At 37.5% G+C, this 26973-nt stretch overlaps 1 protein-coding gene across 3 annotated transcripts in view; it reads left to right on the top strand.

Moving 5' to 3' along the window:
* The window catches only part of LOC149080456 (uncharacterized), a 1573269-nt gene that overhangs the window by 303691 nt on the left and 1242605 nt on the right, over positions 1-26973 (top strand). For all 3 annotated transcript variants that reach the window (XM_089239569.1, XM_089239571.1, XM_089239572.1), the window contains exons 10-11: positions 2098-2151; positions 17802-17855. In XM_089239569.1, the coding sequence (XP_089095695.1) occupies positions 2098-2151; positions 17802-17855 (108 nt within the window). The remainder of the gene's footprint in view (positions 1-2097; positions 2152-17801; positions 17856-26973) is intronic.

Here is a 26973-nt window from a genome sequence, read left to right as displayed (position 1 = left end):
AATAAAATACACATTACGTGAAAAGTTTGTATATACTGTATATATTTTTTAAATGACAAAATATATAGTGAATATTGCATATGTCTATCTTAATGAAAAATAAAGGATATTTTACATATACTTGAATTTTGGTATTCAATGGATATTTTTTTGGTTAAAATCAACAGAAATGAAATTCCGAAAAATTCTCTTGGGGAAATTTTGATGTCAAATGGTAATTCAAATATTGTCAAGTTTTCGTAAAAACTCTGGCTCTAATTGATACTTGAAAATAATGTTGAATTATAAGTATAAACTCGTCCATTCGAGTGCTAAATTCTTAGGTAATTCAACCTTTTTTTTATAAGAAAAAAATATCTATTACAGCGGGGTGGGTCAAAAAAAATATATATATAACGGCGCTACAGTGTGTGGTGCTGCTGGAAAACGATCTTACAGGGAAGACGATTCTAGGACGGAATTCGATGACGTCACGAATCTCGGGGTCAGGCCTTCTGCTCTAGAAGGTATTGACTCTGCCCAGTGATAGTTGATTGACAGAACGGGGGGGGGGGCTGGTGGTGGATGAAAACGTGTTATCAGGAGAAGAAACTTCCATGGGTATCTGTACTCGAGGGATGCCGACGTGAGACAGTTTAAACCACTTTACGATCAAGGACGTAATATTGCGTCCAAACGCCTGTGGAATAAAATCAAAAACAAGCTCTCTCTCTCTACTTTCTTTCCTCTCTCCTCATCATCACAAGGCTTTGTTGTAACCCTAGGAAGTTGTTTTTAACCTTCCTTTTATTTCTATACAATTATTAGTAACTTTTTTCTCACATAATGTATATAATAAAAGGATGAATCATGAACAGCAAAAGAGAATAGGATGGGCGTTAGGGTGAAAAAATAGAGAAATCTACTTCATTTGCCTTGACTACTCTCTCTTATCTGTACTTTTTTTCCTTTCGTTTATTTTTTATTTCCTTCATCTTCTTTCCCTTTCCCTAACGTGCGGTTAGGTTAGGACAAGATAAGCATATTTATCGTACATTCGTTAAATAGAGATCATCCGAATTTCTCGCGATTCCTTGTAAGCGAAGGAGTTAAGAAACCGGAATATTTCGGGAATGTCGAAAAATAGATTGAGTTAAACGAGATATCTCGGGATTGTCGCTGCAAGGACTGAGTTTTCGGAAAATCTATGAACGAAGATGATTGTGATTTTTTTCATTCTTTATTCATTTTGTGAAGTGCAATTTTTATTCAATTATCTCCGAATATTTGTATGTATTTATAGATATTGAATGCATTTTAGTTATTGTGCTTGCCACCTTATTATAATAAGCCTACAATTCATCAAATGTAGTCTAATCTAATCATGGTCAGTCCCTTCTAGTGTTAAGAGATGTTTGTTTTGATAAAACCTCATCTTTAAGGCCGGTATTACACTATAAAAGTTTGATACAATCCCTTGTATAAAACTCAAAAAATTCAACCAATAAAGTTCATAGGTTACATTCGAGCAAATGAAACTGCAAGTATGTTTAAGTATTTTTTTACAAATACAAATACAACGCCACAACAGGCAAATTGCCCAACGAGGTGGCTGACTTAAGAACATCATGGATCCCCGAGCCATTTTTTGGAGGCCCTACCTACTACTACTACACCATACATGCACCCCGCCCACACCCCTCCCCCCCGCGGAACCCCCCAACGAATCGGTACATGCGGGAATGTGCGTGTACGTGTAGTGAAACCTGACGTGAAGTTTTGTTGTTTCTCTGTAATGCTTGTTATGTGTAGTGCTGCCATCTGCCACTAGTTTTTCTGACTATGAGTGAAGTGTTATGATTGAATGATTTATCGTTGTAGGACTGTTGCTCTCTGTGGCGAGACTTTTTAACGGGGAGATCGGCTCGCATTTGCGCCTTGAAGTTGGGAACCACAGAAAACCAACTTCAGCCGACCACCGCTGTGGGGTTCGTCTGATAATCTTATTGGTGGCATTTTACAAGTTTTATAAAATTACTTTTATCAAACTTTTATAGTGTAATCCCGGCCTAACTCATTGAAGTTTCATGTAAATCTCTAAATGTTTCTTTGATAAAGGGTGAAAATGGTGATGAAGGTCTTTCTGGACCCATCGGACCACCTGGTTCACAAGTAGGTAACTTTTACAATTAATAACTGAATTTTGTTTATGGTTATGTGTGTGTGTTCACTGATTTTCTGCGCATTACATTACCTTTGACTTGTGTTAACTTTGAACAGGTAAAAACAGCGATATTGCTCAAAACACTTACTAAAATAATTAGCAATCATGATTTTGAGACACCTCATGCACATTGTGACAAAAACAATTAAGAAATTTTTTTTCCATTTAAAAAAAAAAATTGTTTCTGTTCATGGTCATTAAAAAAGTTTTCGAGATGGTAAATCAAGTTTAAATTTCCAAAAATTTCATTTTTGAATAGTCATAAAAAATAAATTTATTTGTTAACAAATTTAAAAAAATACTATCAATACTATTGCATTCATAATGCCTTTTAATTTCCAAAAGAATGTTAATTTCACATTACAAAAACTTGTATGAAAATTTAAAGCGTTGCGTAAATGAGTCAGTCAAAAACGAGTTGAAGGTATTTGGAGAACACAATGCACATCTCATAGAGGTTGTGATCATATACTTTTGTGATCAGCACGTATTCTCAAGACATCTTTACGATCTGTGCAGGGAATTTGTTAGTGTTAATAAACATCCATGCCCGAACTAGGATTTGAACCCAGATCTGCGCAGTCAGAAGCTAGTTCTCTAACCACTGTACTACCAGGCAGTGGTACTTCGCTGTCTGGTACTAACCATAACCTGGTAAAAAAGCAGTATAAGTACCTTGCTTGGCGCCATTGGCGCAAAGAAGTGCCGAGTCTAATGTAACCCCACGAAAGGGAAATAAAAAAATCTTTTTTCACCGCTCTCACCTTTTTTCTCATCCTCTTCCGCACAGTAATAATCCTATAGAAATCGGAATAATCCTTAAGCACAAAAACTTAAAATAATCCTTAAGCACAAAAACTTAAAATAATCCTTAAGCACAAAAACTTAAAATAATCCTTAGAGCGCACACACGTCAAATAATCCAAAATGCACGGAATAAATTGAAATAATTCACGGAATAAATTGAAATAATGCACGGAATAAATTGAAATAATGCACGCGGAATTGAACGGGCGGTAAACTTATACTACCGAATTTTAAAAAGAATCACGACAATAAGAAATTAAAATCACTAGAAAAATAAATTCCGAAGAGTTTGAAGTTAACTAGGCCTCGGCCCAACAGAAGCTATTTAGCACCGTCAAGAATTAAAAAAATCGGTGCTGAAACGCGACTGTGAGCAGAATATCCTGCAACAACGCGCGATGGAAGTGAAATGACACGTAGTTCAACAATGCATTAGCGCAGTAAACGTTTCGTCCAATCGCTAACATAGGTGCATGCGAATATGCAAATCAGTGGCTACACCTGTAGGCCGAACTTCGTTCGGCGTGGTACTTCGCTTCGCTCCTCCGGCCGTTAAAGGGGGCCCCTGCCCCCGGACTGAAATTATCAACGTTGTTTTCACCAAAACCAGAAACATTGCAATATTATTTCATTAAGCAGGATTAAAGCCCTAGCAGACAGAGAAGGCAGTATAATCCAGTTGAAGCAGGCAAGCACAGCGAAAATAAACAAACGTTTCCGAGGTGCCACAGTTGGCGACTTTCCGAAGGGGTCTAAACTGCGTCCCACACAAGGTAATCAATACATTCTGACGCCGGACTTCAAGTGATTCGTAGTTGAAAGCAGATCTGAGTATTTTGGTAGGGATACGAGTATCGAAAATCTGATATACAGCGAGTTTCAAAAGGAATCTTCCGATTTGAAATGCGTACATTACGAAAATATTGAACACATAGACACTTAAGATTAACTTTATATTACATGGCTAATCATAAAGTTTTTATACAAACCAAATTAAAGGTGTATGTCCGCCTTGGGATGCACGGCGTATGTCTATACTATACGGTAGTCAAATTCGTTCCAAACTTTTGCGAGCATGTTTGCATCCACTGAGAGTGGATTTCTGTGGACTACGTGCGAAACTCTGCCGGATGCGCTCCACATTTTCGTCTGACATGCGGGGACGGCCAAAGGATTTCCCTTTACACAGACAACCCATGTCTCGGAATTGTTTATACCACCACCTAATGCTCTGAGCGATACGAATAGGAAGTTCAACACCAGGGTATTGTTGACGAAAAGCACGATGAGCAGTTGTTACGGAGTCGCACTTTGCGAAGCTTAGAACACAAAGCGATTTCTGTTGTGCAGTCGCCATTTCGACAAACACTGAAGTGGCGGCAAAAGGAAGAGCGTTAGAGGCAACTGCGTGAAACTCGAGATTTCCCTCTTTCCACCTATACATTATTCGATCAAAACGGATTCAAAACAGAATAGTTATGATTTTTTTAACTCGGTTGATCCTTTTTGAAACACCCTGCATTTGAGATTAACAGAGCGCAGAGTGCGTCACTGTGAGCGTTCAATCATAATGTCATTGAATGAGTAATAAGGATTCCAGATTATATGGAACTAAGTGCAACGTATACAACGTGGCAGTCGAGTGATTAGAGAGTTAACCTCTGACTGTGCAGATCGGAGTTCGAATATCTCGGTTCGGGAATAGATGTGTCTTTATTAACAAATTCCCTGGGCGATCATGCTGATCTCTTAGGAACAGGTGAGGATAACGTTAAAAAAAAAAATATTCTAGAATATTCTCTAAAATGAAAATTATAGATGCAGAAATGTTTCTGGATTTTTAAAAACAAAATACTGTTGCGGATTATAAAACCGATAATATTTTTATGCTCTTAATGCAATATCATTTATATGCTGGTCGAAATTAAAAGACCTGTGAAAAATGGCACGCTAGTCCTTTATGCACTCCAGTTTCTGACCATCAATATTATAATTATACAGTTATACAGAACAGGACTATGTTTCTTACTGAAAGACAAACTATGATTTAATTATGTATTTTATGTGTGTAAATCACAGGCGTAAATCCACATTGAGCTCATGCCGCACTCTAACAATATTTGATGAAATCTTAATAATACAGGGTGATTCAGAAAAGATGGGAAAAACTTTGAGAGAGGTGATAGTGCACACCAATACAAACAATTGTCATCAAAGAATGCGTGGTCTAACATGAAGCTCCACAAACGTTAAAACGACATTCCTATTGAAATTTATCGGGAGAAAAAGAACACCACACATAAATGTAAATGTAATCTGGGGAAGGAGAAGAAACCGTATGAAAATCTGCATCACAGTGTATAAAAGGCACGAACTCAGTATTACTAAAGTGCGCCATTTTCCCGTATGTTATAACCGTTAGAACGATTGCAGGCTGGAATAACTTCACAAGGCTGGCGTCCGCGTCGGCAGGATATTATAATGTGGTAGGTCTTCTCGTGTTGCAACCTGGTAACACAAATTCTACCATAAGTCATTATACCGCTTGATCATTGTTTGGAGCAGTATAACCTTGATGATCCTTGCACCTATAAAAACAAACTCCAATCCAATCCGAAGGTGCATAAGCACCCTCGAATCAATGATAACACATATCGCAGTAAATCCATCGGAAAAAATCAGCAAATCGTTCCCCACAAACACCCTCTACCACCTTTGCTAATGCTGTTCGACAGCACATTCTATGATCAAAATTGCTTCTTTAGTTGTCTTATATCACCTCTTAAAGTTTATGCCATGAATCACTCCATGAAGGAAAGACATCAATGAACTAGAACCACTGAGGCCACCCATCAAATAAAATTGTTACAATTCTTCAATTGATATTAGAAACTGGATTTTGATTAACGTGCCATATAAATAAATATTATATTATATTAGTTAATATTTTATAAGAGCAATAATATTAGTTAAATTATGAAGTTTGCCCCGAAATTTCAACAGTTGTTATTTGTGCGTGGTAAAACATTGTTAGCGTAAAACTCGCAAAGTAGTACGCTCTAACTATCGTAGGCTTTCTGTGATTACAATCAAAAACAATATGAAAGCATAGTTCGGCTACAGTTTGCGAGTTTTATTAATGTTGTTTTACCGCTGACAAATAATAACTGTTAAATTTCGAGGTGAACTTGATAATCCAATTAATATTATTACTTATGAAACATTAATTAATATATATATATAATGTCATATTGGTTTTTTTCACGCGGCACATTTACAAAAGAAATTTGGTTAACTGTTACGAAGAATTGTAACTGTTTTACATTTTTTTATTTGATAGCTGGCAGAAAGGGTTTCAGTTCATTGATGCGTTTCTCATGGAAATATAATACTGTACTGTATAATTGTTTTCAATATTTTCTGGAAGGCATATTTTTTGCTGCTGAAATGTTTTTTTACCCGGTTATTGGTTATCGACAAAAGTACTTTAGAAAGGCACCAATTTTTCATGGTGAATAAGTTTACAAAATATGATCGTTTAGAGTCTGAGAGTGTTTCCATGTACAGAGATTTTTCATGCGCATGAAAAAAATTCCCTATATTGTATAAGGCAGCATGTTATTTTATCATTCCGCACAGATATCGAAATTCTGTGAGCAAAGAAACAGTTCTGTGCAGGTGTAATAAAAGGCAATGTGCCCCCTATCTGGAAAAAAATTAAAGGACACATTTCTCATGTAATAAAATTTTTAATTTTTATTGCGAGCATTTCGGTGCTCATCATTCCCCCCCCCCCCACCACCCTGGATCTGAAGCCTTCTTCCAAGACTGAGATCCTTCGTGGGGAGTCTTCTTTATAGTGAATTTATATTGTAAAAAAAGAAAAGCAATGAGGTTTGTCCCGTGACCACATGCTAGAGCCATCCCTACCCTTGTAGGGATTATAGCGCTCACTTAAACCATTGAGGACAGATGCTTCATTTCATAGTCAGGAGATGTTCACCGACAACTCAGATGAACACCCTATGATTCAATGATTAGCATCATTATTTCAGTTGAAGCCACATGTCAGAGTTCTTGTGTGGGTGCTTTTCCTCTGGTGATGATTGTAATGAAAGCTCAAGATTCGTTATGATACCAGGCTCCAACCTCATGAATCCCAACCAGGAGTTCAACCGGGTACGGCATGGAGACCCATGGACCCACATCCCGCAGTAGGGCCATAGACTAAGCTCTCTGGTGGGCCTCAATACAGACTCTTCACGGGCCCCCCGCCCATAGAATATGAATTTGCTGTGTGAAAAACAAAAAAAGAATCGCATCTGATGGGAATTGATGAGAATCACATCTAATCGGGCCCTGCCAGACCCACTCCGTTTGTGGGGACCATGCAGGGACTCGGTTGAATAGGAGCTTCCACGATAAGATCTGGCACAATGATTTAGGGCAATAAATATGTAAATTTAGAGATGCTGCCTAGGCCAGTGGTTCTCCACCTTTGGAAGCGCGCGGCCCGGTTGCATTTTTTGTGAGTGGATGGCCCAGTCATGTACACGACTAATGAGCAACAAACGGAGCAAAGGAAGCAGGGAATCATTCATGGCCTGGTAACGGGTCGCGGAACGCCGGTTGAGAAACACTGGTTTAGAATCTCTTTCATTTTGCCCTGGGGCTATGATTTTGTTGGGGCAGCAGTAGGGACACGCTTTTTTTTTGGATTAAATATACAAAAATTTGAGTTCTGTAGAACAGCCTCATTATCATCAAGGGTCCCGCGAGAAACTTTACCCTGGTATAGAGAACAAATATAGGGGCAACATATATATATACACTGCTGGCCACCCAAATTGCAACACCAAGAAAGACAAGAGATATCGCAACAATATTTATTTTGTAGATAACATGTTGACCAAGCATCAAATGATTAAATTTATAGACTTCTGTGAAGTGTGGTTCCTGCCAAAATCAGTAGCCAGAGTAGCCGCCATTGTTGGAGATCACCGCTGCCACACGCTTCGGCATTGATTCAAAGAGATTTTGGATGTGTTCTTGGGGTACAGCAGACCAAGTAGCTTCCATGCGTTGCCAAAGTTGATCTGGTGTGGCAGCTGGGGATGTAATCTGGGTCAATCGTTGAGCAACCATGGACCACATGTTTTCTATTGGCGAAAGATCCGGAGAGCGAGCTGGCCAGGGAAGCAATTCAATCTGGCGATTGACGAAGAACCTTTGGACAATGCGTGCCACGTGTGGTCGCGCATTATCCTGTTGAAATATGGCTGTGGGCAAGCCCTGAAGGTAAGGAAGGACAACTGGCTCCAACACCTCGGAGATGTAGCGCTGGCTTTTTAAAGTACCGGCAATGCGTACTAGAGGAGTGCGTGAGTGATATCCAATACCGCCCCATACCATAATACCCAGTGCAGGACCAGTGTGGCGGTGCATAACGCAGTTGTTCAGCATCCTCTCTCCACGGTGTCTCCAGACTCGAATCCGACCATTGTGGTGTTGCAGACAGAAGCGTGACTCGTCAGTAAAGACAATTTCATTCCATTGTGCCGTCCACATCCTTCTTTCATCGCACCATTGGCGGCGGAGACATCTGTGGTTCTGCGTCAAGGGTAGACGAAGCAATGGACGTCTTGCGGACAGACCACTCTGCTGTAAACGGTGTCGAATGGTACGCGCAGACACTGGATGATGCGGTACAGACTGAATGTGCTGTGCTATGGTTCGTGATGTGGCTGAGCAATCCGTCACTGCCATACGCACAATATGGCTGTCATCACGTGAAGTGGCGCACTGAGGTGGATGCGATCGAGCACGTCGGTCCGTCGTACCTTCCTGTATCCAACGATCACATATCCGCATTACAGTTGTTTGGTTTCGTCCAACATGACTACCGATTTCCCTGAAAGATAATCCACAATCTCGGTAGGCCACTATCCTTTCTCTGTCGAACTCGGATACTTGATCAAAAGATGATCGCTGTTTTCTACGAGGCATAGTTGATCGTTTTTTTGAAAAAACCACAAGAAAAACACAATTGCCGTACTTCAAATCGTCGAAATCTCCAAGCCTTAAATAGCGCTTTGAAGTGGCGCCACAGGCGCGCGTGATGTGCGTCTGCGCTGAAATTCTAATCATTTGCATATCTCACCTCCGCTAATGCATGTTGTAAATTTCATATTATTTGCATGCGTCCTTCAGGGTGTTGCATTTACGGTGGCCAGCAGTGTATATATACACTGGTGTAAGAAATTAAGGGAATTTGCAGACCTGGTCGATTATCTCTAGAACAGTGGTTCTCAACCTTTTTCTGACTCGCGGAGCCCTTTTCAATAAAAAATTTCTATGGCGGAGCCCCGTTGGCATATTTTTTATTTATTAAGATTATTTATTTTTATGATTAGAAAATATTTATATGTATATTTTTTTAGATTTACAGTTTTTTTTTTATTTTTCTCGAGTGGCCGCGGAGCCCCTGGAGAGTGCTCACGGAGCACCGGTTGAGAACCGCTGCTCTAGAATGTACTGTACCGATTTTAATGAAATTTGATATGTACATACATTGATACAATACAAAACAAATAACCATTCAATAATTGTAATATACACGCATGATCGTGCGTAACACTCGTTGGAGTCGGAAGGTATGAAACAGAGGTTGCAGAATAAATTAAAAAAAAGGGTTAATAGATGGGTTAATAGGGGGTGTCGTGCCCTCTTACAGATATACAGGTCTCGTAGCGTGATTTCATACTTGAAATAAGGCAGTTTATCATTTCCTGTGGCAATTGGTCCCACTTGTTCAGCAACGCTGTCTTCATTCCCTGGATGGTTCCCGGAGGGGTGTTGCGAGTTGCAATTGTCCTCCCCAGAGCGTCCCAGACATGCTGTATAGGGTTAAAGTCTGAGAGAATGCAGTCGATAAATCGCTGGAATGTCTGAGCAACATTTCGCAGTCTAAAGGGCGTGGGAATGTACTCGAGAAGTCCGCAAGGATCTTTGGATTCAACTTGAATTTAGTTTTTTGTTTTTCCACATCAAAATATGTTGGATCGTGCTTTTTTTCATATTTTGAAACGGAATATTTTTCCCTTTATAAATAAGCTAATTTTCTTTTTCGATTCAGAAATTGTAAGGAGTTACAATGGTATACTGTCATATTTGTATCATTATGGAAACTTTTATCAACAAGGAAGACTTCTAAGTTTGGTTCAACCTTAGCTTCGATATATGCAAAAAGAAAAAACTTTCGGCGAAAATAACTTGATAACATAAACCAAAATCCTGATAAATATAAACGGATTTTCCCACGTTATGACACTGGTCTGTTTTGTACCTTTCAAAAGTGATAACAATAGCTGAATTTATAACATTATCTGTAATTCTAATAAGTGGCGTCTACTGTCGTTGAAAATGTAATCAATTTTCATCCACATTTCACTTCAACATATAGCATCGAAAGTTTTGATCAATCAGTCCCATGCCCACATAAATATCTCTGATCACCGACAGATATTAGGAACTTTTCTTCTTGACGTTTTCGATACCAAAGGTTAATTACATTCATTTTTTTCACAGTATAGCTAAAATATGATACAATTAATCAAAATATTAAGCTGTAAAAATATTTTGTATAAAACTAGCCATCATCCGCGGCTTGGGGCGCGGTAGCCCAGGTCGATAAGATACTCGCCTAAAGTTCCAAAGGATGTTCAGAGGTGTCGCGAGTTCGATACCCGGTTCGTCCTTGTCAGAAAACTTTCCTGACACAGGGGTACAACAAAAACGGCGACATGACCGCAGAAAAAATTGCTACCGCAGGGAGTTCCCCATTGAGGGATTAGCGCACCAACCTAACAAGCCTGTCATTCGAAATCGGCAATAAATTGTAGGTCCCGGTCTAATTAGCCCTCGTGTGCAGAAAATGACCGTGGTGCGACAAAAATGATCAAATGATTATCCGCGGCTTCGCTCGCGTGGATATGGTAAGCTGAAAATTGCTTCGAGATTACTTTTCTCCCATATAACATTTAGGCCCTCCTCACACGGGGAAACTAAAATCGAGCTCGAGTTGCTTCAACTTGAGAGTTGAGTTGACTAGAACGAGTCGAGCTGCTCGTTCTCCCTCACACGGCGCTACTGAAAAAATATTCAAATCCCGGGAAACTGAGTAAAAACAGCACAGTCTATAGTTTTCCTTCTTATCTTCCGGTACTATCTTGTTAGCCGGGTTAAGAAAAATAATTTCTATCATACGTGAACTTGCTACACAGAATTTCAATTCACAGGTAAATACAAAATTTCATTATTTAAATTGATATCATTTTGAAATGACAATAAAATGGTAAAAAATATACAATTTTTTAGTATAATTTCGTTTCATTTGGAAAAAAAATCGTGTTTTTCCTCTATAAATATGCCTTTCAGTACCCAGGGGCGTCGGAAGTGTTTCGAAACTGTGGGTGCTCGTCTTTAGTTTTATATCGGAAATTTTAATTTCTGAATTAATTCTGGGGGTGCTCGGATGCATGCCACAAATTATCGTGGGTGCTTGAGCACCCACAGCACCCCCGGCTCCGACGCCACTGTCAGTACCTATATATGTTGGATTACATATTTTATTAATACATATTTTTATTGTTTATTAGTTAAAATATTGTCACGCAGAATTTTAAGTAGTTTCATGAAATGAAACGACGAAAGCTGGTTCCGAGAGGCAAAAAATAAACTATAGGCACAAAACTAGAGATAAACAACACATGAATTGTTGTTTATGTTTCAGGGAATGATTTTCCCCAAATACTCCCACACACAGATGTGCGTGTACGTGACCTATATAGATTAGACATTCCAAGCAAGGGGGAAAATCGGGGACCATCCCTATGGAACACGTGCTTGTTTAGGTACAAGTAAAAGTAGACAGTGTTTTGAAATTTTCTGGAGGTTCTTATCCAAGGCCGTCTTAAGAGCATCATGGGGCACCCAGCCATGTATTTTTTTTTTCTGAGACCCTAATTGGCAAATTCATTTGGTTATTCCTGAAATTTTTTACCAGATCTAATTTTCGTGACGTTCCATCTTCTTTTGAAATCCCCCCCGGGGAGTGGCCAGGTAGGCCCATGTGTTTACCACAGACCCGTCATCTGGGAGGGGGGGGGGGCTATTTCCCCCGGCTTTAAAAAGTACACTAGAAATAGTATATATATGTACATACAGTGAGTATATGTTCTTTGCCCCCCCCCCCCCGAAAAAAGTTTAAATGACAGTCCTGGTTTACCATTTCATTCAGAGGCGTCAGAGCCAGGGGTGCAAGCTCAAGCACCCACGGTAATTTGTGGCATGGATCCGAGCACCCCAGAATTGATTAAGAAATTAAACTTTCCGATATAAAACTAAAGACGAGCACCCACAGTTTCGAAACAATCCCCACGCCCCTGATTTCATTATAATTTCAAAATAATATCAATTTAAATATAGAAATCGTGTATTTACCTGTAAACTGAAATTCTGTAGAAATTTCATTATATAATTTCAACTGATAATTTATTATATATATCTATACTCTGGATTGTTTTTCAATTCGGGTCCAAACTTGCATGACGAAAATATGAAGGAATGCTATAAAGGCAGTTTCTAGTTTTTTCAACAAAAGTTGGCGGTGACTAGCATGCCAGTCGCCAAGTGATTGAGTCGCGTTCGATATTTCGTCGCCAAGACGCTAATTTCTTCGTGTGAGGGCTTCTACAACAATATGCGTGCTGGTTTTCGGGAAACGGTTTCTCTTATCAGTTGTCGAACTTTAGTTTCCCCGTGTGAGGAGGGATTTAAACTCATTGGGGGTTCAATTTCCAGAAATTCTGACTTACCTCGAAGTTACTCTATAAAAGTTTGATAAAAGTTATTTCATAAAACTTGAAAAATTCAGCCAATAAGAGTATCAGTTTCATTCGAGTGAATGTAACCGATACGCTTATTGGTTGCATTTTTATAGTTTTATAAAAGATCTTTTATCAGACTTTTATAGTGTAATTCATGCCTTGGTGAGTATCTGTATCATAAAATACATATAATACCGACCAAATTTCATAGCTATAGCTTCAGAGGTTTCGACTCAGTATGATTTCTCTATAGAAAATTTGAATCCCCTCAGGAACCCCTTAGGGGTCGAATTTTGAAAAATCCCTTCTTAGTGAATCTTTAGATCATGAAACTTCTGATAAAATTTTATATTTATAGCTTCAGAGCGGGGATTCGGCACCGAATCAGTTAGTCAGGGCATGCTATTATATATACAGTGTTCTGTTAATGGTCCGACAAACTCAGAGGTTTGTTAGTAGACATCAAGAGAAACAAAAATCGCGATGGAACATGGTGTCGCAAACCACGTTGAGCATTCAAGTTTCGACGTCACGCTGGAACGATAAAAAGTACAATAATAACTTCAAAAAGATTTATTTGATTCATTATTACAAGAGTTGTTGGAAGTGGCGGCCGCTGACGTCATTGCACAGTCTACAAGGACGTAAAAAAATTCCCGGACGCACTCGAAGATACCAGGGGGTGTACCACCTTCTGATTCTTAATAACCAATCATCCATACGTAAGAATCACGTTAAGAATCGAGCTCCGAATGCAACCACGGTTTGATTGTTAAAAGTTATTCTTAAGGTCACGTGACGATGGACAGGCCGGTAAACTTCCCTTTTTGGTGAATTTCGCCACTGGACAATCAGCGCCCAGCTAAAAATTAACAACTACTTGTTGTTGACAAGATGGAGAGGAAAAGAAATTTTACAGCGACGCTAGCCTGAAAAAATGGCGGAGATTATTTCAGCAAATGTGAATACGGTTTTGAAGAAATGATAAATACATAATATTTTTTTAACATGTTGCAGTAAAAAACAAACGTATCCATACTTAATCATCCGATATGATTCGAATCAAAGCTTCATCATACGTTCACTGGGATGGATCCCTGCCACCCTCCATGAAGAGGGGCTATGCTATATATGTTATGGTGAAAGTGATAAAGAGCTATTATTATATGAATAATCACCGGCCATTTCGGTAAGTTTGATAAATTTTGCTCATATACCGTGAATCTATCACATTTGTAGGTCATTATGCATAATTTTCAAACCATGGTTAATGCGATAAATGAATCATAGTTGTGTTTACATTATGTATGTAAGTGAAGCTAACATTACAAGACTAAAAATAATTTTTATAATATGCTTTATGTTTCTTTAAATTAATTGTTATGGTGAATTGAACGTGGTGATGTACATGTAATGCGTAGCTGCTTCGTGGTCAACTAACAATATAGTGATCAGATAATACATCAATATTTAAAATGGTCATCGCTTCTGTAATGTTGGCTTTTGCAGGTCCAACGAAGCTTGTAAAGAAAACTAACGCAGCAGCAAGTTAATAATGATTTTTTTATTTATGTACAATTAAACTGAAGAGCCAAAAAAACAGGTATATGCCTGGTACAGGCATGCGTATGCAAATAAAGAGATATGGAACCAATCAGAGTACGGCGCTGCGATCGGCAATGCATATAACACAACAAGTGTCTGGCGTAGTTGTTAGATCGGTTACTGCTGCTACAATGGCAGGTTATCGAGATTTAAGTGAGTTTGAACGTGGTGTTATAGTCGGCGCACGAGAGATGGGACATAGCATCTCCGAGGTAGCGATGAAATTTGGATTTTCACGTACGACCATTTCACGAGTGTACCGTGAATATCGGGAATCCGGTAAAAAGTTAAATCTACGACATCGCTGCGGCCGGAAAAAGATCATGCAAGAACGGGACTGACGAGAATCATTAAACGTGACAGACGTGCAACCCTTCCGCAAATTGCTGCAGATTTCAACGCTGGGCCATCAACAAGTGTCAGCGTGCGAACCATTCAACGAAACATCATCGATATGGGCTTTCGGAGCCGAAGGCCCACTCGTGTACCCTTGATGACTGCACGACACAAAGCTTTACGCCTCGCCTGGGCCCGACAACACCGACATTGGACTGGTGAGGACTGGAAACACGTTGCCTGGTCTGACTAGTCTCGATTCCAATTGCTTCGAGCTGATGGACGTGTACGGGTATGGAGACAACCTCATGAATCCATGGACCCTACATGTCAACAGGGGACTGTTCAAGCTGGTGGAGGCTCTGTGATGGTATGGGGCGTGTGCAGTTGGCGTGATATGGGACCCCTGATACGTCTAGATACGACTCTGACAGGTGACAGGTACGTAAGCATCCTGTCTGATCACCTGCACCCATTCATGTCCATTGTGCATTCCGAGGGACTTGGACAATTTCAGCAGGACAATGCGACACCCCACACGTCCAGAATTGCTACAAAGTGGCTCCAGGAACACTCTTCTGACTTTAGACACTTCCGCTGGCCACCTAAAGCCCCAGACATGAACATTATTGAATATATCTGGGATTCTGGGATGCCTTGTAACGTGCTGTTCAGAAGAGATCTCCACCCCCTCTTACTTTTACGGATTTATGGACAGCCCTGCAGGATTCATGGTGTCAATTACTTCCAGCACTACTTCAGACATTAGTTGAGTCTATGCCACGTCGTGTTGCGGCACTTCTGCTCGCGGGGGCCCTACACGATATTAGGCAGGTGAACCAGTTTTTTTGGCTCTTCAGTGTATATTTCGGCCGGTTAGAGCTTTATCTCACATATTTTGTGGGCGAAGTTCAATTTTCTCACAAGTTTTAAACTAATAAAATATTTCAACTCTACAAGTTCCCATAATATGAAAAAAATTGTATTTACGACTCATCGATCATGATATTTATGGATTGAAAATTTGAGAATTATGCATAATTACTGGTAAATGTGATAAATGTAGCAAAATTTATTAAACTTTATTGAAATGATTGCTGTATATAGACTAACACTGTTTTCAACTCTCCCACACAACCTGCAGATAACTTTTCGATAACTTAAAAAGTCTGACGAATTCCTTAGTTGGAAATAAAAATGCATTGTTAGTTTTTTTTTTCCATTTTTTAAAATATGAATCATAAAAAAACTTCTATTAAAGAAAGAATTCAAGTTATCTCGCATAGAAGAAAAAAATTGTTTACTAAGAATCAAGCCAAGAAGTGGGTAGCCTTGGTTCTTAACTCGACTCTTAACTATGGAACAAAAACTATTCTTAGTTAAGAATGTGGTAGCAAAATTCCCTCTTAATTCTTAACTAAAGATCAAATCCATAGTTAAGAAGCGGATTCTTATTAAGAATCAGAAGGTGGTACATCCCCAGGTATGGTTTTGATGTCTGCCTCAGCAACGACAATCCGCGCTACGAGATCCTCCGGTGTGTCCACAGGAGTCTCATAAACGAATGCTAAGCGCCCATTCCCACATCTGCTCGACCATTAATCAGATGCATATGAGCGTATTCATCGTTCGTGTAGTCAGCCGTCACGATACTCATTGAAACAGACAACACTAACTGCTACACGTGCTTACTACCGTAATAGCGCTAATTTGCGTCGTCCGCTGCGCGTGACCTTACCCCAGCGCATGCTTTTCGCGACGCTGCTTACGTCAGATATGGTGAGCGAATCCACGAACGCATTCAGCGATCAACTGACATCCACCTTTCATCTCCTCTGGACTCAGAGACTGCATGCGTTTTTCACCCTCTCAATGTGGTTTGCGACACCATGTTCCATCGCAATTTTTGTTCCTCTTGATGCCTACTAACAACCTTTGAGTTTGTCGGTCCATTAACAGAACACCCTGCATATATAGTCGAAGATGGGCCTGTGAGACTCGACTACCGTGCACTCGAGGGCTAACTTTGTATGTTCTACATAAGGAATGTATGTGCTGTGTTTGTTTTGGTAGAAATCTTTAACCCTTCACGTACAGACTTTTGACAAAACATTTTTTTATAATTTCATTTTTAATTGGGTTGCTGTGTTTTAGAAATAAATGACATCCATATTTGTTATAAGCATCTTTTTCTCAGCCAGCTTGTTGGGCATCTTTTCAGTTGTGGCCTTGTATTTGTATAATCTCTATTTGCACTACCGGCGATAATTCTAAAAAAACAGGTTTCCTGATTTGTATGTTAGAAATAGGAAAAAGAAGGGGAAAGAGTAAGACAGAAAAAATAAAGAAAAAAAGGAATAGAAGGGGATAAACACTAGGCCTATAGTAGATAAAGTACCTTCACCTTCTCTTTCTCATCCTTCCGTGTTTGTTCTCTCTCTCATAAATATATAGTATGAGTATAGAAAGAAGGGGGGGGGGGAACAACTTCCGTTCATAGGGTTATAATAAAGCTTCGCAATGATGAGAAATGAGGTAAAGAGAGAGAGGTAAAACGAATTTCTCTTACATGTGCGTTTGGATGAGATATCTCTACCTGATCGTTAAGAGTCAAGAAAGTTTTTACTTCTTTAAGTTCCCTCAAAAGCTGTTAATTATGGGTAGCTGTTGGATTCAAAAATCTTCACGATATAAGCAAAACACGTGCAAGGAAATTAATGTTATCTTTTTATGTGTACGATCCCCTAAACAATTTCGTCGTTTAAAGAAACCGCATGTCATTTGAAAACTTTTTGTAATTAAAAATATTCTTCTCTAAAGTCAACGGTTACATAGTCTTGCGGACAAATAATTTGAATCACCTTGTATAGTGTCAAGCGAAATTTCGAAAAGAAAAGACCTATTTCTTCAAATTTAAACCATATTTAAATCGAATGTAATTTACAGTATGTTTTCTTTTCCAGGGAACCAGAGGTCAAACAGGTGTTCCTGGTTTACCAGGAAGCAAAGGCCACAGGGTAAGTGCAAATTTTTAGTTTCCTTGAATAATATCGCGAAGCTGACGTGAATGAGCATCCCACTGTACAAGATACTAATTATAAAATAATATAGTGGTAAAAAAAAACTAGTTTGTGAAGAAATTATTAAAACGTGTGAAATTCGTAATTAATTAACCAAAAACCAAACGTCTGCGATTTAAATAATTTTATTTGGTTTTATTATCACTGTCACAAAAATCCTGTTACGAACAAAGTTTTATAAGTTTTATATCAGTTTATTTTTGAAACTAAATTCCCAAAACTAGCACATTCAGCTTTAAATAAATTATCAATACACTTTGTTCATACAAAATTTAATATCCAAAAGCCAAATTCAATATTTTATTCAAGAGCTATAGTAGCAGCACCACCAGAAAAGTTTTCAGAACGCCCCTTTGTAAAGAGGGTGCATTTCGATGTAGGGAAAAAGGAAGAGAAAGTTCTACCGGGTTGTATGCTGTCTTAGCTCAAATTAGATCGTTTATTTCAGGAAGGGCATGTGTCAAATTTTTTTAAAAATTAAATTAGACACATGAAACTGTTTGTACCAAGAAAAAAACTTATGTTAAATGTTAATACTTAATTGCAAGAAGCATACTCTTATGCAAATTTCACATGAATTCTAGATTTGTTCTATAAAAATTGTAGTTCTTATGAATTTTTTTTTTGTTTTGGACGTGTGCCCTTTCTGCACTAAACACGTATAAAATGAGCATTTAAACACATAACGTGTTTGAAATCAATGTCTTAATGAACAGTAGATGTGAAAAACATTGTTTAACTAGTATAAGCATATTTCCTGTTACAAAATTTATTCTGCGTAATCTTGAACTGTAGTTGGACAAGCTAGAATGGTGTCGTAGAAATCATAAGCTTCTTCAGTCACATATTTGAGAACTTTTTTATGTCTAATTTTTTTTTTCATGATAGGGTTTCTGCCATCAAAAGCTTGTTGTGTAGGCAAAGGGATGCGGACTACATTGGGCTTCTTGAGAGGAAACGTACTTAGCTCAGCTTTCACAGTTTCTTGGTTCATTTCAAAGTAGCACAGCTCAGATATTTTAAATTTTTTTCCTTCTTTATTCGTCATTTTCATTTTTTCTGTTGAATTTACACTTTTTCTGAAATACTCAGGCCACCATTTATCAAAATCTAGGATCACGTTAACATTCACTGTTTCAATTTTCTCTTTTGATCTCTCCTTTATTAGTGTTTCATACTCTTCTGGTAATACACCAGATATACTCTATCTTTGTTTTTATTAGCTCCTTTGACGACCCCAAACATTCTATTACATAGCAAGAAGCTGTGACCCCTTACAGGAAAATACTGTGTTACAGGAATTTTTCTTGCATGACATATAGCTAGTAAGGCTCTTAACACAGTGCGGCTCCTATTCTGGCCAGCCTCCGAAAAGACATAATTATGTCTGGCTGTTTGAAGAATATCGTTGTTTATGTAGTGGTAAATGGAAGATGATACCTCATTACCTCCTTTTTTTTTGCTGTCCCCTCATGATAAAGATAGTGTTTTTTTTTTCCCTTCATATCATACACACAAAAGCAGTTGACCCAGAGTTGGTGGTAATAAAAAATTTCTTGTACAGGAACGTTTGGTAATGGAAGGTTCTGGATGTAGTTTACACAAATACCATACGTGTCTGGATCATCTACATACTTCTTTGTAACGTCTTTTAAAGCAGTATAAAACATTTTTTGAATGCCTCAAGTGAACATTTTTACTGCCGCAGTAACACGCTTTGCATTGCCGTTCAGTGAGTTACTCTTAAATTTCACATTAAGCTCCTCACATATACCGCAAACGTCTTTCTGTAGTCTGCCAAACCGATAGCTAAAGTTTACTTTATAAAAATTATAGTACGTACTATATAGTATATATATACTTAACGTTTACTTCTGGATTACTTTCTTTGAACAGCTTTTACATAATTTTGATGGTAGAATTGGCTGATAGGTACGTTATTGGCTTTACAGTGTAATGTGGAACTTTAGTTGGAAATCGCTGAATGTGCTCTTTCATTTTTTGACATATATTTCTGGAGATACGACATTGCCTTTAGGGTTTTTACCACGCATATCTTTTGGTGATTTTCCTCCTGCCAAGAGATCAGAAATCCTTCGAAGTCGCTTAGTGGTTACAGAGTACGAGGTCAAAATAGCGTTCTTGCTTACTGGGGTGTTTTTCCCATTGTAAAACAAATGATAACAAACGCTTCTTACGTTGGATCATGTTTTCTGGTATACCTAGTTTAGGTCGTGGTCTTTCAATTGGTTTGATTTCCACCAATCCTTCCAAGTAGGATTCTTGCTGATTTTTACTATCAATATTGTAGAACGGTGCAAACATGTGCACCTGGTCATCTTTCGATATGTTATTTAAACATTCTCTACGACACCTAAAAATAAACATATATCTATTTACATAGGAAAGAATGTAATGATTTCAAGCTTCATCAAATGGTTGTGGCAGTAAGCCAAATGGTATGCCAGTATTATATTAAGATTCTTCATCATCCATGGTTCAGATAATCAGATTAGTCCATAGTTTTAGGAGTACGCCTATTAAGGCCATCCCCAACTGACAATATCTGCCCATTCGTGGCTGAAACATCAAACAATCCTAGATTGAAAATATCAAACCATCCCCGATTGAAAATATCAAACAATTCTCAATTGGAAATATCAGCCCATTCGTGGTTGAATGTATAAAACTAGTCTTGGCTAAAGATATAAAAACATCCTGGACTGAAAATATCTAACTATCCTCGATTGAAAACCCCCTTTTTGAAGATCAATCATATATATTGCTGTCCCGCCCCTAGAGCCATACAGCGGGTCCTGAAGTTCAATATTTCAATCAATCCCTCACAGCGCAAAGAGTCCAATTTTCTCAGAGATGTCTAAAAATATATATATATTTTGGCCATTTAAGCTTCCTATTTATTCCATTCCCCCCCCCCCCTTTCCGTTTACTTCAACTCTATATCAAAAAACAACGAATAAAAGTAAAATTACATCCAAATCAATTGCACAACAATAAGCAAAACAAGTAAATAAATAAAAATAAATAACAAAGAATGGGGGAATATGAAAATCAGGGCTTCGACAAAATATAGATCATAATTCCGGACCGGAGCTTCCAATTAACAAATCGCCGGAAACAATATTAAAGATACGAAAGATCACACGAGACTCTATACGGTTACAAAAACACCATCAAAGCGAACAGCCTGTTCGCGAGGAAAAATAAATAAATAAAATACATAAAAATAATAATAATCCCCTCAGCTTTTGGGGTTTTATAAAGAAAAGAAAGAGATTATCCACTATGCAAAACAACAAATTCACTCTGTAAAAATAAATACGAAATATATGCCCATAATCTCATGGGATAACTTAAAAATATAAAACTTAAATCAAAATGTCACAAAATTCAGTATTCGCACATTATTCGCAATATAGCTGGGAAAAGTTCTCTCCTCCCTTTTTTTTATTTTCACTATTCCCTACCAATATTCGAGATATATCTCCATTGATTTTCTGATGACTCCTATGTAAAATTCATAAATTTCCTTGTTTCTTAAAAGCGTTAATATGTCGAGATTTCTTTTATCCGGATGTATGATTGTCTCTCTTTCACTTTTCCAGTAACGGCAATCGTACAGGTAATGTCTTCTTCTTGCACACCTTTCACCACAAAATACACAAGAGTCACCTTTCTGGTGTCTCCACCCTTGATAATAACCAAAAGCGCCGTGTTCGGTCAGTATCTGGTTAACATAAAAGTTGCCTTTAATCCTGCTACAGCTTACATTCGGGTATAAGTAATATGAAGCACGACCTTTAGTAGAGTTGTCCCATAGGTTTTGTTTTTGATATTTTCCTTGTTTTGAAAATATCAAGTTATCCTCGATTGAAAATATCAGCCTATTCTCGACGAAAAATAGACTATTTTTGACTGGAAATAAAAGCTTATTCACCACTGAAAACATGAAACTCAAATATCAGCCCGTTTGTGAATGAAAATATCAAACCATTCTTGGTTGAAAATAGCAAATTGTCATCATGTTATCGACTGAAAATAGCAAACCATTCTCGAATCAAAATAATAGCCCATTCCCGAATCAAAATAATAGCCCATTCCCGAATCAAAATAATAGCCCATTCCCGACTGAAAATATTACCCCATTTTTGACTGAATGCATCAGCCTATTTTTGACTGAAAATGCTAGCCATTCACAACTGAAAACATGAGACTGAAGATATCAGCCCACTGATAATATCAAACCATTCATGGCTGAAAATATCAAATCATTCATGGCTGAAAATATCAAATCATTCATGGCTGAAAATATCAAATCATTCATGGCTGAAAATATCAAATCATTCATGACTGAAAATATCAAATCATTCTCAATTGAAATTATCAGCTTATTCTCAATTGAAATTATCAGCTTATTCTCAATTGAAATTATCAGCTTATTCTCAATTGAAATTATCAGCTTATTCTCAATTGAAATTATCAGCTTATTCTCAATTGAAATTATCAGCTTATTCTCAATTGAAATTATCAGCTTATTCTCAATTGAAATTATCAGCTTATTCTCAATTGAAAATATCAGCTTATTCTTGACTGAAAATATAAGCCCATTCTCGACTGAATATTTTCATGTTTGAATAAATCTGTTTATTTATTTACAGTTGGACTAGTTTATGGTTGAAAAACTCGTTTACTCCTGAAAATATCAAATAATTTTTTACTGAAAATATTGATAATATATCTTATGCAGGGTTCCCACCTCGATCGTTTCCTTAACCATGACTCAAAATTTTCTCTGAATTGAAATTTCACAGAATTTTCGTCATTTTTTCCCGGAAACGTTTCCCTTTCGCTCTCGTGAAAAAGGATCTGTTGCGGGGCGGTATAAAATATTACAATTTCATCGAATTAAAATTTCACAGAATTTTCGTCATTTTTTCCCGGAAACGTTTCCCTTTCGCTCTCGTGAAAAAGGATCTGTTGAGGGCTCTCGTGGAAAAGGATCTGTTGAGGGGCGGTATAAAATATTACAATTTCATCGAATTAAAATTTCACAGAATTTTCGTCATTTTTTCCCGGAAACGTTTCCCTTTCGCTCGCGTGAAAAAGGATCTGTTGAGGGACGGTATAAAATATTACAATTTCATCGAATTAAAATTTCACAGAATTTTCGTCATTTTTTCCCGGAAACGTTTCCCTTTCGCTCTCGTGAAAAAGGATCTGTTGAGGGCTCTCGTGGAAAAGGATCTGTTGAGGGGCGGTATAAAATATTACAATTTCATCGAATTAAAATTTCACAGAATTTTCGTCATTTTTTCCCGGAAACGTTTCCCTTTCGCTTGCGTGAAAAAGGATCTGTTGAGGGACGGTATAAAATATTACAATTACATCGAATTGAAATTTCACAGAATTTTCGTCATTTTTTCCCGGAAACGTTTCCCTTTCGCTCGCGTGAAAAAGGATCTGTTGAGAGACGGTATAAAATATTACAATTTCATCGAATTAAAATTTCACAGAATTTTCGTCATTTTTTCCCGGAAACGTTTCCCTTTCGCTCGCGTGAAAAAGGATCTGTTGAGGGACGGTATAAAATATTACAATTTCATCGAATTAAAATTTCACAGAATTTTCGTCATTTTTTCCCGGAAACGTTTCCCTTTCGCTCGCGTGAAAAAGGATCTGTTGAGGGACGGTATAAAATATTACAATTTCATCGAATTAAAATTTCACAGAATTTTCGTCATTTTTTCCCGGAAACGTTTCCCTTTCGCTCGCGTGAAAAAGGATCTGTTGAGGGGCGGTATAAAATATTACAATTTCATCGAATTAAAATTTCACAGAATTTTCGTCATTTTTTCCCGGAAACGTTTCCCTTTCGCTCTCGTGAAAAAGGATCTGTTGAGGGCTCTCGTGAAAAAGGATCTGTTGAGGGGCGGTATAAAATATTACAATTTCATCGAATTAAAATTTCACAGAATTTTCGTCATTTTTTCCCGGAAACGTTTCCCTTTCGCTCGCGTGAAAAAGGATCTGTTGAGGGACGGTATAAAATATTACAATTTCATCGAATTAAAATTTCACAGAATTTTCGTCATTTTTTCCCGGAAACGTTTCCCTTTCGCTTGCGTGAAAAAGGATCTGTTGAGGGACGGTATAAAATATTACAATTACATCGAATTGAAATTTCACAGAATTTTCGTCATTTTTTCCCGGAAACGTTTCCCTTTCGCTCGCGTGAAAAAGGATCTGTTGAGAGACGGTATAAAATATTACAATTTCATCGAATTAAAATTTCACAGAATTTTCGTCATTTTTTCCCGGAAACGTTTCCCTTTCGCTTGCGTGAAAAAGGATCTGTTGAGGGGCGGTATAAAATATTACAATTTCATCGAATTAAAATTTCACAGAATTCGTCATTTTTTCCCGGAAACGTTTCCCTTTCGCTTGCGTGAAAAAGGATCTGTTGAGGGACGGTATAAAATATTACAATTTCATCGAATTAAAATTTCACAGAATTTTCGTCATTTTTTCCCGGAAACGTTTCCCTTTCGCTCTCTTGAGAAGGAATTCCTTGGGGGGCGGTGTCGTCAAATTAAATTTTCACACAGTTTTCTTCGATTTTTCCGGGAAACCTTAACGTCTGGCTCTCTGGAGAAGGGATCTGTTTAGGGGCTGTATAAAATATTCAATTTATACGATTACAATTTAATATAATTTTTCTTAATTTTTTTCTGTAGACTTTTCCTTTGGCTTTCTTGACAAGGGATCTGTGCATGGACGATATAAAATGTCACATTTTCGTCAAATTAAAATTCATTCGTCAAAATCACAACTGAATTTAAGCGGGTAATTTCTTTTTGGAATTTCAAATCGGATACGGACAACAACATTTCATCGCTTTCGGACGTTTTTCGTGGAATACCTTTTATATGTTACTGTAAACAAAACGGCATAAATCTGTAATTACGCATAATCACCGATCAAAACGGATGAAATTATTGTGCATAATAACCGGTGATTATGCATAATCATCAGATTCATCACAATTACTGTATTTTATACATGGCACCAAAGTGTAAATGTTGTCAAAATTAGTGCTCAATGATAACAATTCTGAAAAGTTCCCCGCGACGTAAAAAATCTTGGAACCAGTTTTTTATCACTTTGGTCCCTCCCCACGATATGAAAGTGATCCCTCTTCGAATGAAATTTCTGGCTATGGGCCTGATGAGACACATAACGTCAATTATTTCACCACTGACGTAAGCCCCAAAGCTGAGGTAAATGATTTCATTGCTATCCAAAGAATTCACGTAATTTTGGTAGATTGTAAAAACTGTGTCACTAAGTTTTATTGCACATTTAGGCTAACCAAATTTCTTTGAGAAAAATACCGGAACTCAGGATTTTAAATACGGGTAAAATACGGAACATCGCCAATCATCGCCATAAATGACGCCAAAGGTAAGCAAAGTTGCCAACTTTTGCAGAAATCACTAAAAAAATGCCAATGGCAGGAAACAAAGTATTACTCTGAGAGAATTGCAGTGAACAAAAATGGATTCCACAAAGTACATTGTAAAATAACGAAATAAAACGTTTGAAGGGGCAAACAATTAAATCAACGTTTAGTCTTGCAGTGGAGTAGTTTGGGAGCTAGTGTTTTACTGTGGAAGTGCTGGTTCCAAACCCGATTCTCTCGGGCATGGATGTTTATTAACATTAACAAATTCCCTGGACAGATCATACAGGATCTCTTGAACATATTTGAGGATCACTTTATCAAGAAAGTAAAAAAACCATGACGTATGTGAGGTGAATATTCTTATTCATAGTTGCAATTATAGTGATATAATTTATGCGTTGAAAAATAATTTCAATAGTTGATTTTAATAAAGTATAAAACATAAGCATCTAAAAGTAGGCTTTGTAGATTCTAGAATGTAGAACATTCGCGACAAACCACGGCATTCTTGCAAAAAAGTCGGGACAGCCAAAATAAAGTGAAAATACGGGAAATGTCCCGGGAAATGCGTGACATATGTGTCATATGCATAAGGTCACCACGAAACGTTTGCTAAGTAGGCCTATATTTTGCTATTTATCTTTTATTTTCACTGTCCCGAATTTGTTTTTCAAAATGTCCCGTATTTTCGACTAAACTCACTTGACTCACTGAAACTCGCTCAATCTTGACTGAAAACGTGGAGGAAGATAATTTTAATTTCTTACAAATCACTGTACGATTAATTATGATTGTAAACAATAATTGTAATTTACCGTAGAAATGTGGAAATTTAGTAGAGTTTTCCGCATCATCAATAATTTTAAAAATTGAACTGAATTCTCGATTTTCGAAAAATTGAGTTCGCTTAGAAATATGAAGCACAGGAAATTAAATATAAAATAATTAGCCGGACCCACTTTAGAGTTAGATATTCATGCAATAACATTGATTTATATCTTCTCAAGCACAAAAATGAGAATTAATATCTCCGTATTGTTTTATAATATTCAATATCATCAATCCATACAGTTTAGAATGTTTTGAAATTAATTATGGGCCCATAAATTACACTGAAGAAATTCCGCAGCTTTAATCAAGCGTTTTTTGAAGCAAAAGCAGGCAAATCGATAACTTGAGCTTCAAGAAAATTTTCGAAATATCTACCACCCATCGAAAAGAAATAAAATAATTCATTTCTACGTTTCTTTAATTTCGATTTATGTCTTTCATGAGTTGCACAGGAAGTCGCCATGTTGGATACCTTGTACGTCCCTCCAGAAAAAGGGAAATATCACGTGATTCAAAAAGCCTCATTAAGAGACTAAAAACAAGAATATTCATCTCACACATTTGTAGTGTTTATTTTTAATTCACTGCAATTTGAAGTGGCGCTTTATTTCTCGCGATTGGCGAATTTTCTGTGATTTTAGCACGAGTTAACGACTTCGCTTACTTTTGGCATCATTTAGCGATAATTGACATTGTCCCGAATTTTCCCGTATTGCGAATCCCAATTTCACGTATTTTTCT

Source organism: Pholcus phalangioides, unplaced genomic scaffold, assembly GCF_987345545.1.
Source record: "Pholcus phalangioides strain wild (caught in Gottingen) unplaced genomic scaffold, Ppha-v1.0 ptg000011l_1, whole genome shotgun sequence".
NCBI classification, from domain to species: Eukaryota; Metazoa; Arthropoda; class Arachnida; order Araneae; family Pholcidae; genus Pholcus; species Pholcus phalangioides.
The sequence above is the reverse complement of the archived record's forward strand: the minus strand, read 5'-3'. Positions and strand labels throughout refer to the sequence as shown.